Below are 18,329 nucleotides of genomic sequence, written 5' to 3'. Positions count from 1 at the left end.
CATCCACCACGATGATGCCAACTCCTGGGCTCTATCCATCTTCATCAACAACCCCTTGGGTGCATACTACTACCCAGGGGCTCACTGGTGGATCCACCTCGAGTGGGTCGGTTGGTTCCACATTTAGTGGTTCCTTCGGATCCTTTAATGGATCGAGTGTTGGGGCCTTCGGGTCTCACACGAATGCGGGGACCTTCGAGTCTCACGCGACTGCTGGGGCCTTCGGGTCTCATGCGAGTGTTGGAACCTTCGGGTTCAACACGGGCTTTGGTTCCTTCGGGACCAATGCGACCATGGCGGGCTCTACGCCCAACATGAATGGTGGGGGCTCTATGCCCAACCATGTTGTTGGCTCCTTCGGGGGCAACGGAATTGGTTCCTTCCAAGGACCAAGTGCGGCACCTTTGGCACCAAGAATGATGCCACCCGCCGAAAAACCACCTAAGTTTGGAGGAGCTGACTTCAAGAGGTGGTACCAAAAGATGTTGTTCAACTTGACAACATTGGGCATCGCCAACTTCCTCACGGAGAACGAGCCGCCCGCGCCAAGTGATCAAGAGACAAGTGTTGAGGTCATGGCTGACTATGAAGCATGGCGCAAAGGAGATTATCTTTGTAAAAATTTTATTCTAAGTGCATTAGATGATAGTTTGTACAATGTATACTCCCTTGTAACCACATCAAAAGAGATGTGGGAAAGCCTAGAAAAGAAGTATAGTGTAGACAATGCTGCCGGTACGGAACATGTTGTAGTATCCAAGTTCATGGACTACAAAATGGTCGACTCTAGACCGTTCATGGAACAAGTTCAAGAGTTCCAAATGATCATCCACGGACTCGTGGCTGAAGGGATGAATTTGCCCGACAACTTTGTGCGGTGCATACTCATTGAGAAGCTTCCTCCTAGTTGGAAGGACTTCAAGCACTATCTCAAGCACAAGCGAAAGAAGATGAGTCTTGAAGACTTGATCGTGAAGCTGCGCATTGAAGCGGATGTGCACAAGATCGACCAAAAGGCTAAGGGCTTTAGCCCACTTGACGCCAAAGCCAACTTGTTGGAGCGGGGCGGACCCTCCAACAAACGCCCCCGCCCAAATCAGAAAGACAAAGGGAAGGGAAAGCAGCCTGCAAAGAAATTTGAAGGCGAGTGCTACAAGTGTGGCAAAGTTGGCCACTTTGCCAAAGACTGCCGCAGCAAGAAGAAGAAGCCGGCAGCCCACGTCGTTGAGAAAGAGTTCAAGGACTGGAATGAAGATGACCGCGTTGCCGTGGTCACTGAAGAAGTCAACATTGTTGACAACAAGGGCGGCTGGTACATCGACACCGGCGCTACTGCTCATGTTTGCTCCGATAGGAGCAAGTTTGCCTCCTACACCGCTGTTGAAGGGAGGAAGATCAACATGGGGAATCAAGCATCGTCCGAGGTCCTCGGCATTGGCAATGTGATACTCATGATGACATCTGGAATCACGATCACTTTGAAGGATGTGCTACATGTCCCGGACATCCGCAAGAACCTAGTGTCAGGATCAATACTAGTTAATAAGGGGTTTAAACTTGTATTCGAGTCTGATAGGTTTGTTTTGTACAAGTTTGGGAAGTCCCTCGGAAAAGGTTATGTAACCGACGGACTTTTCAAGCTTAGTGTGGCTACACGCCTTGTTCCAAAGCCTTTGGCTAACAATAATAATAAAGCATCTACTTCCTCTTATTTGACCGAGTCTTCAAATTTGTGGCATTGTAGATTGGGACATGTAAATTCAAAAGCCGTAAAAAGATTAGTAAATTTAGATTTACTAAAGGCAATTGAAGTAGATACCCAAGACAAATGTGAAATATGTCTTGAGGCAAAAATGACTAAGTTACCGTTTCACTCAGTTGAACGAAAAACAAAACCCCTTGAATTAATTCACACGGATGTATGTGATTTAAAGATGGTGCAAACTAGAGGTGGTAAAAAGTACTTTATCACTTTTATAGATGATTGCACAAGATATTGCTATATTTATCTTTTAAGAAGTAAAGATGAAGCAATCGAAGCGTTCAAAAATTATAAGAACGAAGTTGAGAATCAACTTGGTTGTAAAATCAAAGCGATTCGAAGTGATAGAGGAGGCGAGTATGTAGCCCCGTTTGAGGAGTTATGCAACGCAAGTGGTATAATTCATCAAACAACTGCTCCATACTCACCACAATCTAATGGTGTAGCGGAACGCAAAAATCGAACTCTAAAAGAGATGATGAATGCGTTACTACTAAGTTCAGGATTACCCCAGAACATGTGGGGGGAAGCTATTTTGACAGCCATCTATATCCTAAACAAAATTCCACTCAAAGGAAAAAACATCACTCCTTATGAATTGTGGAAAGGTAGGAAACCATGCTACAAATACCTCAAAGTGTGGGGGTGATTGGCCAAGGTGATGGTTCCCCCGCCCAAAGAAGTTGCAATTGGCCCTAAAACAGTCGATTGTATCTTCATTGGATATGCACTTAACAGCAGTGCATATAGATTTGTTATTCACAAGTCTGAAATAACGATTATTACAGTAGGAACAACAATCGAGTCAAGGAATGCCGTATTTCTCGAAAATACATTTCCTTGCAAGGACAAAGAAGAAGTCCCAGTCAATTCCGAGAATTTCGAGACAAGAATTGAAGATGAGGCCACTAGTTCTAAAACAGTGAATGAAGCCACTAGTTCTAAATCCGCGGATGAAGAGCCTAAATCGCGCAAGCGAGTGAGGCATGATCCAAGTGATGCAGTACTAAGACGTGGTAGTAGGGTCAGAACACCAAAAACATTTGGTCCTGACTACATTGCTTTTATGTTGGATGAAGAGCCAACGTCAATAAAAGTAGCCTTCGATGGCCCAGACGGGTTACATTGGAGAGAAGCTGTTCAAAGCGAAATTGATTCAATTTTGCTAAACCACACTTGGGAGTTGGTCGATTTGCCCGAAGGTGTGAAACCTTTAGGGTGCAAATGGGTGCTTAAAAGAAAATTTAAGGCCGATGGAACAGTGGATAAGTACAAAGCCCGATTAGTAGTAAAGGGTTTTAAACAAAAGGAAGGACATGACTTCTTCGATACCTATTCACCTGTAACGAGGATTACATCTATCCGAGTGCTTCTCGCGATTGCTGCATTGCACAATCTTGAGATTCATCAAATGGATGTTGAGACTGCGTTTCTAAATGGTGAACTAGAGGATGAAATCTATATGGAACAACCCGAAGGGTTTGTAGTGCCCGGACAAGAGAAGAAGGTATGCAAACTGGTTAAGTCCCTCTATGGATTAAAACAAGCGCCGTTGCAATGGCACTTGAAGTTTGATAATGTGATGTTATCAAATGGGTTTAAAATCAACGAGTGTGACAAATGTGTCTATATTAAGAGCACTAATAATGGGTACGTTATAGTGTGTCTCTAAGTTGATGACATGTTAATCATGGGGAGTACCACTCAAGTGATCAACGAGACAAAAGCCAATGTAATTCTTGGAATGAAAATTCTAAGAACATCCGATGGAATCATCTTAACCCAATCTCATTATGTTGAGAAGATATTGAAGAAATTCAATGCCTATGATGGCGCGCCGGTTAAGACTCCAATTGAACTCAATGTTCACTTGAGCAAAAACAAGGGCGAACCCGTTGCACAAGAAGAATATGCACGGGTCATTGGGTGCATTATGTACTTAACTAATTGCACTCGACCGGACATTGCTTGTGCCGTGAACAAGTTGAGTCGCTACACGAGTAATCCAAGCAAAGAGCATTGGAGAGCTCTGGTAAGGGTTTTGAGATATCTAAAACATACTCAAAATCATGGGCTACACTTTTCGAGATACCCCCCGGTACTTGAAGGGTACTGTGATGCGAATTGGATATCCGACAATAAGGACTCACTTTCAACAAGTGGATACGTCTTTACTATTGGGGATGGTGCTGTCTCGTGGAAATCCACGAAACAGACATGTATAGCCCGTTCAACTATGGAATCAGAATTCATAGCTTTAGATAAAGCTGGGGAAGAAGCCGAATGGCTTAAGAACTTCCTTGAGGATATTCCAGGTTGGTGCAAGCCAGTGCCTCCAGTGTTGATTCACTGTGATAGCCAAGCCGCTATCGGGAGGGCAAATAATGGCTTCTATAACGGTAAGTCTCGACACATTCGTCGACGACATAATACCGTAAGACATTTGATCACAACAGGCGTGATTACCATTGACTATGTGAAGTCAATAGATAATCTAGCGGATCCGCTAACCAAAGGGTTAAACCGTGATCAGATGAATAAGTTGCTAGAGGGAATGGGTTTGAAATCCACAAACTAAAGAATTGTCATAGTGGTAACCCAACCATGATGACTGGAGATCCCAAGAACTTGGTTCAATGGGAAAACTAAGCTATGAGAGTTCGTGAGAAACACTCATCGATATCTATTCCCAAGAGAGCAATAGAGTGTTTGAAAACTTGCCTTGTGGTGAGGATAAGTCTATGACTTTTAATGATTTCTAAGGATCTCAAGGAGATTGAGTTCTCAAAGAGACCAAGTAGGGCAAGATACTTGAGTAGGAATTACCTATGTAAGTGTGAAGTGTGGCCGCTTCAAATTACACACTTATGAATCCAAAGTGGTGTCCAAGGCCGCAAAGGACACAAAACATGAGAACGGATGAGGTTGAGGTGTTTAAGTGTTAACACCATTGTCTCGGTGCACGCCGTGGGGGACTAGTTCAAAGAATCGCGCTACTAGGCCGCCTGTGTATCCGATGGCGTTGACTATGGAAGGTTCAAAGCTAAAAGCTACCTATCCTTATGCTTATATACCTCTCGAGGGTTGAGCTTGTGTCTGCATGCATTTGCATTTGGCTATTTCCACTCATATGGGGGATTGTTGGAATCTATGCCCGGTCAATGGACTTTGACCAATTATAATTTCAACGAGACATTTAATTTTGTAAAATTAAATGATATAGCGTCGATCTACGTTCGGAGTAGATGACCGTGGTATATTTATTTTCTCAAATCCGATTCCCGGTGAGTGAGAAATAATTATTTAAAGTTGTGCAAAAATTGCAAACTTAATGAGCTATGGGAGGAGATTAGGGAATAATTAAGAGAGTTAATTATCCCACATTGAAAGTTTCAACCTTATTAAACTAGTATTTAATAAGAAGGATTATTACATGTAATAATTATAGTGGACTAAGATGGGCTGAAGAGCCCACACGCGCGCACACGCGCGCGCCGCGTGCCGCGAGCCACGAGCCTCGAGCCCGAGCCCGAGCCCGCGCCCGTGCTCGTGCTCGGGCCCGTGCCCGTGCCCTTGCCCTTGCCCTTTCCCTTGTCCTTGGACTTGGACTTGGACTTGGACTTGGACTTGGATCTTGGCAATTGGTCTTTGGGCTGTTCTTTGGGCCTGGTCGTGGGCTTGGCCCAAGTCTAGTGGGTCTAGTTCTTTTCAGACCACCACCGTTTGCACGTCAGCGAGCCAAGCGGGATGCCACCTCGTCAGTATGACGCGGTAAGCCAACGTGGCTGACACGTGATAGTCCACGTCATGAACGAATCTAGAAGCTTCTAGACTCAGACTCTCAGCTCTGTAACGTTTGTAACGCTTCGTAACCGACGACCGTTACGGTCCAGCTTTAATGACGGCCATTATGGCCGTTGACCCCCTGCAGTGGACCGAGCCTATAAATAGGCTAGCCATTCCATGCATTCTACACACATCAAACACTACAAAGCATTCTGCATCATAAGCTCTCTCTCTCTCTGCATTGTTCTTCTGTCGAAGCTCTGCCCTCTCCTCCATCCAGTTCGCCGGAGCTCTGCTGATAGCGGTGCTGCTTCACCAGAGACGTAGCCGTTTTATCTTTGGGGACGAAACGTCAATCCGAAGAGCACTACCGGGGCGTATCTCGTCTTGCGGAAAGAGGACTCCTCGACTCGGCTTTTCCAGTTTATTTATTTCGAATCTTCTTTGTAATTTCGTTTCAGTTACTTAGCTCTTGTATTCCTTCTTGTAATCCCTAAATATCCAACATAAACTTAATGTAAAGGACTTCAGTCAAAATTAGTTCAAATTTCAAGCTATGCGTGTATCATGTAAACTTAATGTTAGTTCAAATTTCACGCTATGCGTGTATCATGTAAACTTTATGTAACGGACTTTATTGAAAATTAGTTCAATATTCACGCTATACGTTTATCATATAAAGTTATTTATATGATAGTAATAATTTATACGACGCCACCGCCGCCGTCTAAATAGATCGATAAATCAAGGTAAAAGCAAATAAAAATTAGGAAAAATAGAAATCATTGATAAAATATTAGAAAATAAGTCTTATAAGAAAGAAAGGTACTCATTTTATTATTTTCATATTAATTAATTCGGTTAATGATAAATATGTACATTATAAAAAAAATTAGAAAATGTAAATAATGATAAAATTTTAATTACGTATGAAGTACCATAACTTATTAGAAAATTACATAAAAAGTTTCTGACAAAAATGTCCCAGAAATTATATGTCAACAATATAATGGAATGACAAAAATGCTCTTTTAGGGATTAAGGACATTTTAGTCAGAAAAAACAAGATATGTGATTATGTTTAAGGTTAGGGTTGTGTGGAGGTATTTTTTTTCCCTATGGGCCTGCAGTGACACAAACGGAAACGTTAGAGACATTTTATGTAGTTCACTCTTTATTTTATTAATCCAATTTGTAGTTTCTAAAAGCATTCACAACGGGTATTGGGTGGGAGAGTTGCGAATATATATACTCTGAAATACCCCATATTTTAACTTAATCATTATTCCTTCACTCCATATCTATTTCAATTTATATTATTTTCACACCAAAGAATGCAACGGATATGAACAAGGTTAGTGGATTGTGGAAGGTATTTGTATTCACCACTCGTGCCATGACAATACTCGCCAACAACTGTAGTTGAAAAATATGAAAATCTCGAAAGTGCAAATTTCAATTACTCACTTTGCTATTGTGATAACATAGATATAATCAACTTTAAATGTCACAACTACCAATATAAAGAGCGTGGGTTTTATTATCGATAACCCCAATAGAGATGGTACTAAACTTAGGAGGGGTCGATGCCGAACACCTTCCTTAGCATTAAAGCAAAGTCGTAAACTTTGGCCGGATCGGGCAAGGATTCCGACACAAAGTCTATATCCAAACACCTCCTCACCCATGCACTGAGTGTGGGGCAGTGCTCTCCAATGCTGAAACCACCGCACTTCTCGTAGGTGTGGAACCACGTCGAATACGTGACCAACGCCACGTCCAAAAACCCAAACCTCTCGCCACCGAAGAAGGCTTTGTCTCCCAGCTCCGATTCCAACTGCTTCAGAATCTCTACGAATTCCTTCTTCCCCGCTTCTAACTCTTCCCCACTCTTAGTCCACATCTTCCTTCCAGCATCATACAGCTGCAACATTAAACAAATAAACATGCTATAAAGAAAATAGGGTAGAACAGAAGAGAATAGTACTCCCTCCGTTTTATTAGAGTTGAAGCATTTCTTATGGGCTCAGATATTAAGGTATACATATTTATAAAGTTAAGTGGAGTGAGATTGAGATTAAAGTAGAGAAGAGAAAGTAAAGTAGAAGAGAATAAAAATGGTATGTGAGTACACAACACCTCTGCTGTGATCCAAGTCCAATGTAAGATAGAGAGAAATGTGTTAACTCTAATGGAAGATCTCAAAAGAAATATGTTCCAACACTAATGAAACAGAGAGAATAGTACCTTTTTGTCGATGTAATCAGCCCAAAACCTAGATTGAGCTCTCTCATAGGGATGGGAGGGCAAAAGAGGGTATTTTCGGTTCCAAACCTCATCGATGTACTCAACAATGAAAAGTGACTCGCAAACGGGTTTATCATTATGAATCAAAACGGGGATTTTCTTTTGAATGGGGTTGGATTGAAGGAGAAGCCGGCTTTTGTTGCGAAGGTCCTCCTCTCTCTACTCGTATTCCACGCCTTTCGCGGCCCGAACTCTCATTCCGAACATGCTTGCGAACAAATCCAGCAGAATCACCTTCTCCGCCATTTTTTTCCCTCTAAGATTTTCAGTGTGTTGAGAGTGGTGAACCATTACTATTATATAGAGAGTGTAGTAGTTACCAAGTGAGGGCATTGTTGGATGTGTAACGTAGGCTCCAACAATTAAGAAAAAGTATTTTAATAAGGATTGATAGCTACCTTGTGACAACAAATTGTACAACACAAAAGTTTTTAAGACTTTATTTAATCCACAGTAACTTTTTTTTGTCCCTTATCGTTTCAAGTGCCACCTAATCCATTAACTAATATTCCGTTGGTCATGTTTAAGAAATAATTATTTAATATATTAAATAAATAGATAAAAAAATAAGAGAAAAAAAATGAAAAATGAATAAAATACCAGAGAATCGAGGGAACAATAAATTATTACAAAATTAATAACTAAATTATTACTCCATCCATTTTTTAAAAATATAAATTAATTTTATTTTGATTCTTTACACAGATCTTTCCATTTTAAAAAATGTTTTCCCAATAATAAAGTGAGACTCGACGATATTCTTTTTAACTTAAGTAAGGGTCATCTTCTAATGAGTTTAGCCCCTTAATCACAAATTGAGACTAAATATGGACCCTTGGATCTAAAAATCAAAGGCTGAGATTGAATTAAAAAAATATCAATACATTGAATTAACAATCTCAATGAAAGGGTAAAATGGACATTTTACAAAAATTCAGCGCGCACATTCAATTTTATTTCTCAAACCATTCACTCCACCTTCAACAACCACACCATTCACTCCATTTTCTCTCTCAATATGTCGCCTCGTTTTCTCTCTGAATCTCTCAGATTTTTCTCTCTGAAACTCTCAATCTCATCCCCATTCATTGCATTTTCTCTCTGAATCTATCAATCTCGTCGCCGTTCACTGTATTTTCTCTCTCAATCTCCCAATCTCTTCGCCGTTCAAGTCATTTCCCATCTCAATCTCTTTCGCCGTCCAAAACCAGATTCACTACTCCAAAACACATATCTCTCACTCAAATACAGAAGAACAGCTCGAAAACTCACCTTCTCCTACGAAGAAAAGCTCAACCTAGGGCAGATTCACAGATTTGAAGAAAACCGACGGTAAATATGAAATTTAAACTCTGAAATTTGCTTTAAACTTGCTAAATTTTCAATAGAAATGAAACTTATAGATTTATTTTGCAGTGAACGACTTCAAAAAAGGTGCAATGGTTTCCATCGAAAATGCTCCTGCTGAATTGAAAGGTATTTTTGAATTTGATTTACCGATTTCTGATTTCAATAAAGAATTAGGGTTCAAATTTTAGTGAAATATGTTTATAAGCTTCTGTAGTTGTATTGTTGGTAGATTGATTTCTGATTTGATAGCATATGAGAAATGTGAATCTTCATTTTCTGAAAGATTGAAGCTATAATGAATTATTTAGAAGTTCTGTTAATATTAGAAAGCTTTTGTATCTAGTACAAATATGTATATTGAGGTAGCTAAATGTTGATATTGGGTAAGCTATATGTTGAAGATGTGTAAGATATATGTTGATATTGGGTAAGCTATATGCAGATGATGTCTTAGCCAAATATTGATAATGGGTAAGCCCTATGTTGATATTGGGTAAGCTATATGTTGATATTGGTTAAGGTATATGCTGATGATGTCTTAGCTAAATATTGATATTGGGTAAGATATATGTTGATATTGGGTAAGCTATATGTTGATATTGGGTAAAGTATATGGTGATGATGTCTTAGCTAAATGTTGATAATGGGTAAGCCCTATGTTGATATTGGGTAAGCTATATGTTGATATTGGGTTAGATATGTGTTGATGATGTCTTAGATAAATGTATGTTATGTTGATATTTGTGAATTCAATAGCCTGTTAGAATGATAGTAGTACTTGTCATGAGTTTGTTTCTAAATTAATCATGGTTTATGTTTACCAAAATTACAGCTACAGGGAAACGATCTAGACCAGAGGAAGATGGCGATTTTGAAAACAATGAGAACTTAATGTCTTTTGTTGAAAAAGTTAAAAAGGCAAAAGCAGCAAAACAGAAACAGGGGGATAAAAAGGAAGTTGATGGCAATTCTTCAAAAGAAACGGAAAAGGTAGAACATGGAGAGAAGTCAGAAAAAAAGAAGGAAAAGGTGGGGAAACAGAAGATGAAGAAAGAAACTATGAAGGCGGTGAAAGAAAAAGATGAGAAGGAGACAAAAACATTGAACATAAAGAAGACAACAAAAGATTTTGTTGATATGTTGGGACGTTTAAATGATAGGCAAAAAGTTGCTGTGAAGGAAATGGGATTTGGGGCATTACTCCAGTTCAAAGTTAAAAGGATACCAGGTAAATTAGCTACCAACAAGACTGATAGTGCAATATATTTAATGAGACACATGGAGACGTACAAGGGACAAAAGATCAAAGATTGGCAAACAGGACTGCCAATTAGAGGATTGAAGACTCTAAGAATCTTGCGTGCCAAATATTGCATAGCTCTAGTGACATCTACGTTTAATTGCAACTCTGAGATGGTGAAGGAGAAGGCAAAACACCATCTGACTGAATGCAACAAATTTGCCAAGGTTGATGTGGAAGATCTTATTGCAAATTGGGGAAAACAGTAGGAGCTTTGTAGGGATTTTAAATAAACTTCTTTTGTGATATTTTTGAATGTAGAAATACTAATGGCATTACCAGGACATGTTATATTAGTGTTCCTTTTTTCAGTATTGAGAAATATCGTAACTCATCTACAAAATATTAAAAAGTACATGATTTGGTATTGTTTCAATGTTGTGTTGATATAATTTTGTTCTTGAAGTGGCCAGTTCTCTGTCCTCGATGGTTTCGCATGTGAAATTGGAGTGTATCCAACTGATCAGGAAGAGATTCCCGACCCAGCTGAGTCTTTGATACGACGACCGAGACCTGACTTCAAACAAATTTCCTCAACCCACTTCTACTGATTAGTATAGCGGAGGTAAGGGTCGAATCCCACGAGGATGGACACGTTTAGATAACTGTGGTGACTTTCCTGGGTGTTTGGTTAGCTACCACACTTGGGTTGAGATTTTACCAAGACAGGAAATAAGGTAGTTCTCTACTGACTAGTAGGCGGAAAAATAACAGACATATGGGAGTGTTCGTAAAAGTAGGGGACAAGGTGTATCAGAGACATATGGAAAGTAGACAGTTACTAAAAGAGGAAAGTTAGAAAACAAGGTGTATCTGATGGCTGGGGGCTTTCTGACAAGTCTGGATAGTACCTCTGAAAAGTAGGGAACAAAAGTAAAAAGTAACTTAAAAGTAAAAGTGGTTCAAACTAAAGTTGATTTCGACGTTTTCTTCTTCACCAAGTATTGACAAAAATCATATGAACACAGACACCATAACTAAACTTCAGATTCATAAATTCAAACTCAAGATCCATCGATTAAAATGCTTAAACTTAAATTAAACGGTAAAACTACAACTTTACTTCTACTGACTGACATGCAAGGTGGTAATCACGGCGCAGAATAGGAACTCATGCACGAAAACTTGACTAAACATAACTACAACTTTAAATCATCAACTCCCGAATAGAAAACACTTAGAAATTGAAAGCAATAACTAAATCTAACTTCCCTAGGCAGAATGAAGCAAACTCAAACCAGAGTGACATGTGAAATAGAAACTTCATAATGTAAAAGCTGGAAATTAACAAGGTACTTCAAAAGAGCAACAACGATGAGTGTTTGCAAATAACTAGCAATGAACAAAAGTAAACTTTAAACTAAGAAAGCGATTAAGATTGTTTGTGCCACTCCGGGCGATGATACTACTATACTACTGCGATAACTGGCTGGAAAGGCGAACTGATGACTTCTCCGGCAGACTCTTGGACGTCAAGTGACCATAGCTGTGGCGAGGAACGAGAGGTAAGATAATGCTGAAGGATGGATCTTCTAGAGAGAATTCTTCTAAGTGTGATTTTCAAACTCCGAACCGAACTCTTTCTCTCTCTCCAAAATGGCTTCTTTTATAGGGAGGCTTGCCCTTGCTTTTAGGGTAGACTTCTCCCGCACTTTGACCTTTTTGCCCTTGTAAAATAATCATCCCAGCTATCCTCCTTCTCCATCTCGAGCCTTTTCTCTGGTATGCATTCTGGTCAGTATCGCACCCTTCTAGTGCCCTTTTCACTTGCGTCGCACGAATCGTCACCTACTGACTTGGATCCTTCAATCCTGCACACTTAAGCAACTGTTTTGCAGATAATACATGTATTTCACGACATACTGACCAGTAACCAAGGCTTAGAATACGACTTATCAAACTGCTCACACTTACCACATGCTTGTCCTCAAGCGTGAAGACAAACAAAAAAGAAATAAGTCGAATTCGAGCCTGGTTACTCCCCCCGACTGACTCTACCTAGTTAGACTCAAGACTCTGACGCAAAAGAAAAGAAAACACTAACGACACAAACACATACACATATAGTTAACTTTAACACATAGAACAGGCTATATTTTCAACCACCCTTCCCCTCGAGATCAGGTGCAATCCGGCCTTAGGCAGCCTTGAACTTCCGCCGCCCCCCTTTTCTTCCCTAGTCAGTATATCTGCTTGTCAAGATCACCCAATCCTAGGCCAGACACGGGGTTCACTCAGTCACTCATTCCTCACAGGGGATGTTAGGACTGTTTACTCTCAATGCTAAACCACAGATGTTTCGGACTCAGATCTCACATGCAGCTCCCGAAGGTCTTTAAGGCTTGTAATGGGGCTAGTGGTTTGTAGCGTTTGGGGTAGTTGTCCCTAAGGCTCTAAGTTCAAAAACTAACTATTTATTTTGATGAGGGAGAACTGTGTGCATTCGGGCTTCTGGCTAGGGCTTCTTCTTCGGCCGGACAATTTCTCACATTGGCCTCCAACTGGTCAGTAGCTTCCTTGTGGCTTCGCCACCCTTATTCCTTCTTCCTCCTTCGTCTTTTTGTGGTCAAGTATCTGCGACCATTTTCTTCAATTTTCTTCTTTGTGGCTTTGCCACCCTTATTCCTTCTTTATTTTTTTGGACCTGGAAATTCCAGATCGATTTTCTCCTTCTTTCTTTGCTTTTCTTTTCTTCAGCTGGTTCCTTTTGTATGTCCTCCTGGGCAGTTGCCTCCTTGCCTTATGCCTTGCACGCACACAGTTCCAGTGGCTGATGGGTTATTTCGGGGTATAAATCAGGCTAGAAAATGAGGTTTTTTTTTTTTTTTTTTTTGTTTTTTTTTTTTTTTTTTTTTGCGAGGGGGTTTCCTACTGCCTTCGGGGTTTGCTACACGCGGTCACCTTGCCCTAGACATCATGTAGTAGCCTCTCTTCTTTTTTTCAGTATTTAGTGGAAAGTGGTTCCACCCTAGGCCTTTAACTCACCTTTTAAGTGGACTTTCGTGTCTGACCTAAGGGTTGGGTTTTTCCTTCATACTCGCATCATCTATACTGACTAGGGGTGGTTTACTGGAGGGGGTGATTTCCGTTTTCCGGCATGTCTTATCTCCCTCAATTCCCCTCACCGTCAGTTCGAGGCAGTTGAGTTTTAAGCCCATTCATAAAACATAACACATAATTCCTAGACCCAACAAACCCTAAAAAAAACTAACATGTACTGACTCAAATAACACATATATACATGTCATACTGGCCATTTGCTCCCCTCTCTCACTTCACAAGTGTCTGTCCCAGATACGGGCTGTGAAGTAAAAAGTGGGAATGGCTAGTATGACAGACACACACTTATAACAAACACATATTATATCTAAAAACTTCTCACACTTAGACTATGCAATAGGCTAAGTGGGAGAGTTTCAGATATAAACATAGATGTACAAAACAGAACAAAATATTTACAAACATGATATATAAACATATAAACTCCTCACACTTAGACTACGCAGTAGGCTAAGTGTGAGGTAACATGCTCACGACTAAACATAAAGAAAAACATAATAACATATGCACCAAAGAAAAACATAATAACATAATAAAAGAAACACTAAAAAAAAATTAAAAAGAAAAACTAACTGGTCAGTTGTGGTGGTTCGATCAGATGTTCCTCCTGCTCCTTCGTGGTGCAGGGGTCTGTGCAGGTTGGTCCGTTGGTTCTTCCTCCGCAGGTCCGGGTTGGTTGTCATCGTCCTCCTCTTGCTCATCACCTTCTTCTTCCTCAGGTCCGGTGGTTCCATCTTCTTGTCCTCCATGTCCGCTTGGTCCAGCTTCATTGCTTGCTTTTCCTCTTGCCAACTCCTTTAGTACGCTCTCCATTAGGGCTGTCAATTTCGCCATCTCTGCCCGCGATTGTCTATTCTCCTCAGCCAGCTCAGTCACTGCCCGCTCCAGATTCTCTTGCCTCAGCCTCTGCGCTTGGTCGATCGGGGCAGCTTGCACCTCCTGGCCTTGTTGTGCCCTTCCCCCAGGGGCTTCTCCCATTGGGTAGAACTGGGGTACTCCTTCTCTGTAGTATACCAAGTTGGTGCGGACAAAGAAGGGTACATCAAATAGGCCAGGAGCGTCGACCATGTACATTGGAGACAGGTCCTCTGCCTCTGTTATGATTATGTTGTTGCGCACGAAAGCTCCTAGGATGTTGCAGAGGGACAAGTTTCTGGCTGGGTAGGTGGCTATTATATGGCATTGGTAGGCTGTCCAAAATCCCAAATGTAGTTTTCTTCCACGCTTAGCACACCACACTAGGTATAATTCTGTCATGGACGTTCTGGCGGCTGAGTTACTCTGCCCCAGCAGGTTGTAGCCTAAGTAAAGCTGCACCAATCTTAGCATGGAGTTGTTGAAGTGGGTGGATCTGGATTTTGTGGAGGCGAACTGGCCAGCGTTGGGGTGGGTTAGCTCCTCCCAGGCTTCCTGGGGCTCAAATTCTACATGTCGCCTCGGTACCCCCCTCTCACGGCTTCTCCAGTCCGGACCTATAGCCTCCTCCAGGCTACACATTCCCAATCTGACAGTCCACTCTATCAAACTCATCGACAGTTCACCACCGAATATCCTAAAGGAGATTGACACCTCGTCTAGGTCTGTGGTTACTTGGAACCTAAACGTGGTGAAAAACTCCTTCGCTAATCTCACAGATATCTCTGGATCCCTATTATCTAACAGCCATTCAAAGCCCAATGCCTCTATACTGGCCAGGAAAGAATCACGTACAGACAACTCATCCAAAGAGGGTATATGGAGTACCTTTCCGCATTTGACTTGTTTGCTACTGTCATCCTTGTCGTCAAATGCGTCCTGAAGCTTTTGGGTGTCGAAGTGCTTCATGTCCTCCATAAGCTCATCAGTGAGCGTTACCCTCCACCGCCGGTACACGATCCTTTCTACCGGAGGGTGGACTAGTTCAAAGTGGTTGTCTGGGAGCTGCTGCTCGTGACAGTCTTCTCCTTCCAGAGAGATATCACTCTCTGAGTCAGAATCCTCGCTGGAAGTGTAGTCTGTGTCACTCGATCTCTCTTTGTCTTCTGGTTCTCTGATCACTATGCTTGCATTGGCAGTGCGCTGCTTCTTCTTTACTTGTTTCTTCTTGACAGGGGCCTTCCCCTTCCTCTTCCTTTCATGAATGCTCTTGGTTCTTTCGATATCCATTGCCTCTGCTTCCTCGTCGGCTTGTGTTGAGGTGTCCTCCTGGGCGGTAGGCTCGGCCACCATGCGGGCACTAGTATTACTTCTTGCTGCCTCCTCCCGACCTACTGACTCTGATGCGAGGTCCAGACCCTCAGCCACCTTGTCAATATTCTCCTCCTGGTCAGTCGGCGTTGCTGATACTGTCCCTGTTGCCAATTGGGTGTCCTCGTGGCTAGCATTCGAGGGCTCCTCCCCAGGTTTTGTAGGATTAGTCTTCTCGTCATCACTCGAAACCTCCACTGCATCTGCTGCGGTGTTTGCTCCTGCCTTGTTGGACGTCCACTTCCCTAAACATCTCTGTGACACTCTTTGGGGTTTCTGCCTTTCCGCCTTGGGGTCGTTTTTCAACACTAGCCTCTTCTTTACTGGCTTGGGTTTAGCCACCACTGAGGCTTCCTCTTGATGTGTTTCTGGCTCTTGGCCTTCCTCCTTAGGTTGTTCTGCCTTTTCCCGTTGTTCGTCTGTCCTCTCCTCCACTGATTTGTGGACTGTCCCTTCCGACTTTTCCGCTTCCTTTGTTACTTCCTCTTCCCCTACTGCCTGGGATGCGAGGTCCAGTACCTCTGCCACCCCTTCAGGGTTTACCACGATTCGATCCCCTTTTCCCAAAACCGCTTGAAATTCTTCACCCGTCATTACCCCTTGCTTCCTGGCCGTCTCGTTCAGATCTATCTCCTCCTCCGCTTCATCGATTTCTGCTTCAGTGGCCCTAATCTCCTCTGCTTCACCTTTCTCGCTCTCGCTTGCTTTCCCTCCACCTTCCTTATCTTCTGTTTCTCCCCAGTTGGGATCTTGATAGGCGGAAAGAGGGCTGACGTCTAGCGGCTCTGTTTGGTGTAAGAGAGAAGGGTGGGAGGGTTCTGCTTGTGCGGCAATCGTCGGGGAAATATTTTCGGACGTTGGAATTGAGGTTTTTGGGGTGGTGGTGGGTGGATTTTCTGTGGTTGTGGTTGGGGTAGGGTTGCTGTCCAGTCTCTATTGGGGTCCTGTTGGCTTAGAAACGCCGCCAGTGCGTCTAGAGGAATCATCGCAGGGATTTGTGCCGTCGGCGGTGGTTGTGATCGTTGTGGGCTTGGCGGTGCTGCTGGCTGGAGTTCTGACGAGGCTTCGCCGGTGGTAGATGCCAGGTTGTTGGTTGCCTTTCTCTTGGCCATGACTGTACCGGTGGTGGTTTGCGGTGGTTTTCGAAGTGGGGTGGTGGTTGTGGGTGAGAGAGTGCAGGTAAGGGTTTGTAAAGTGAAGGGGAGTAGGCGGTGGGGTGTTTTATAGAGTGGTGGGCAGTTGAGGGTTTTGACCGGTTGTAGGCGGTCGCTCGGTTGAGACGCTTCGTGTGAGAGGCGGTTGTGCTTGCTGGCAGCCGATTGGACGTTTCTTGTCACGTTCTTGCCTCACGCGCCTCCCAGCCTCTGCACTCGCCTGCAAAGCTGCAACACACCCAAAATTCAAACTTTACTAAACTCCCTCTTCTCAATTAGCTAGAAATAGAAAAAGTAAATAAATGGCTCTTTAATATAATTCAGAGTTTCACCCAAGTGGTATCCTCGTGGTTAGTACGAACTCCGAATTAATATCTAAGATCAGAAAAATCTTTTTGTTGTTTCTCCTTCTTAACTTAAATTAACTTATCAAATATTTACAATATTTACATCATTACTAAGGGTATTTGAAGCTTAACCTGGTCAGTAAGTACATTACATATGACGTTGACCAGGTGGAACTTCAAATCCCTTTCCTACTGGTCATTTAGATGCTCTTAAAGTGTAGTGGAATTTCTTCCACTACACATACTTCTTCATTTTCCCTATATATTTTTAATCTATGTCCATTAACAACAAAAGGTTCAGAGTTAGGGATACTCCCTGAAATCTCGACCGCTCCATTAGCACGTAGTGCAGTGATAATGTAGGGTCCTGCCCATTTGGACTTGAGCATCCCAGGCATTAGTTTTAATCTTGACTGGAAGAGTAGTACTTTCTGACCAACTTGGAGATCCTTGGTTCTCAGATTTTTGTCGTGCCACATCTTTGTTTTCTCCTTGTACCACATGGCTGAGTCGAATGACTCCAATCTGAGCTCTTCTAGCTCTTGCAGTTGCAGCCATTATTTGGCCTTAGCATCCACATTAACCTATGGAACTGCCCAGTATGCTGATACGCCCGGATTTTGCACTGTTCTAAGGCCATTATTTGGTCCGTTTTTGTCATCAAAATCACTCTACATGTCCATTATTTGCATATTCTATACATTTTGGTATTTTGACGTGTTTTGTGAGAAATGTGCATATTTGAGCCGAAAAGGGGAGTAAAAACGCATAGTCTGGAAATCTGGAGTCAGACGGCGACCAGCGACCGCCGCGAAGTTGTACGGCGACCGCCGGCGCCCGGCGGTCAAAGCTATGTGGCGGCCCGCCTCGGAAATTTACGCTAGGAGAAGAGTCTCGCCCGGCGACCGCCGGAGGACATGTGGCGGTCCACCACCGAAGGGTCAGAATCTCTGGACTCCAACGCGGCGACCGCCGGCCAAGGTGCGGCGGCCCGCCGGAGAAAGGCGGCGAATCCGACCAGCCCTAGATTTGCTCCA

At 42.5% G+C, this 18,329-nt stretch overlaps 1 protein-coding gene and 1 pseudogene across 2 annotated transcripts; both read right to left on the bottom strand.

Annotated features, from left to right (window-relative positions):
* Window positions 1-7,100: 7,100 nt before the first annotated feature.
* LOC125199754 (glutathione S-transferase U19-like) lies at window positions 7,101-8,101 on the bottom strand (annotated as a pseudogene). Its single transcript, XR_016129044.1, has 2 exons — window positions 7,796-8,101; window positions 7,101-7,472 (listed from the first exon to the last, which is right to left on the bottom strand). The product of XR_016129044.1 is annotated as a glutathione S-transferase U19-like (transcript).
* Window positions 8,102-10,813: 2,712 nt separating this feature from the next.
* On the bottom strand, window positions 10,814-15,398 carry LOC148928463 (uncharacterized). The gene is made up of 2 exons (XM_089056685.1): window positions 14,502-15,398; window positions 10,814-10,840 (listed from the first exon to the last, which is right to left on the bottom strand). The coding sequence occupies exons 1-2, from the start codon at window positions 15,396-15,398 to the stop codon at window positions 10,814-10,816; spliced, it is 924 nt and encodes a 307-aa protein (XP_088912811.1).
* Window positions 15,399-18,329: the final 2,931 nt, after the last annotated feature.

Source organism: Salvia hispanica, chromosome 4, assembly GCF_029641045.1.
Source record: "Salvia hispanica isolate PSC_SH4W2 chromosome 4, Shi_PSC_v1, whole genome shotgun sequence".
Lineage (NCBI taxonomy): Eukaryota > Viridiplantae > Streptophyta > Magnoliopsida > Lamiales > Lamiaceae > Salvia > Salvia hispanica.
Note: the sequence above shows the minus strand (reverse complement) of the source record. Positions and strands in the feature narration are given on the sequence as shown.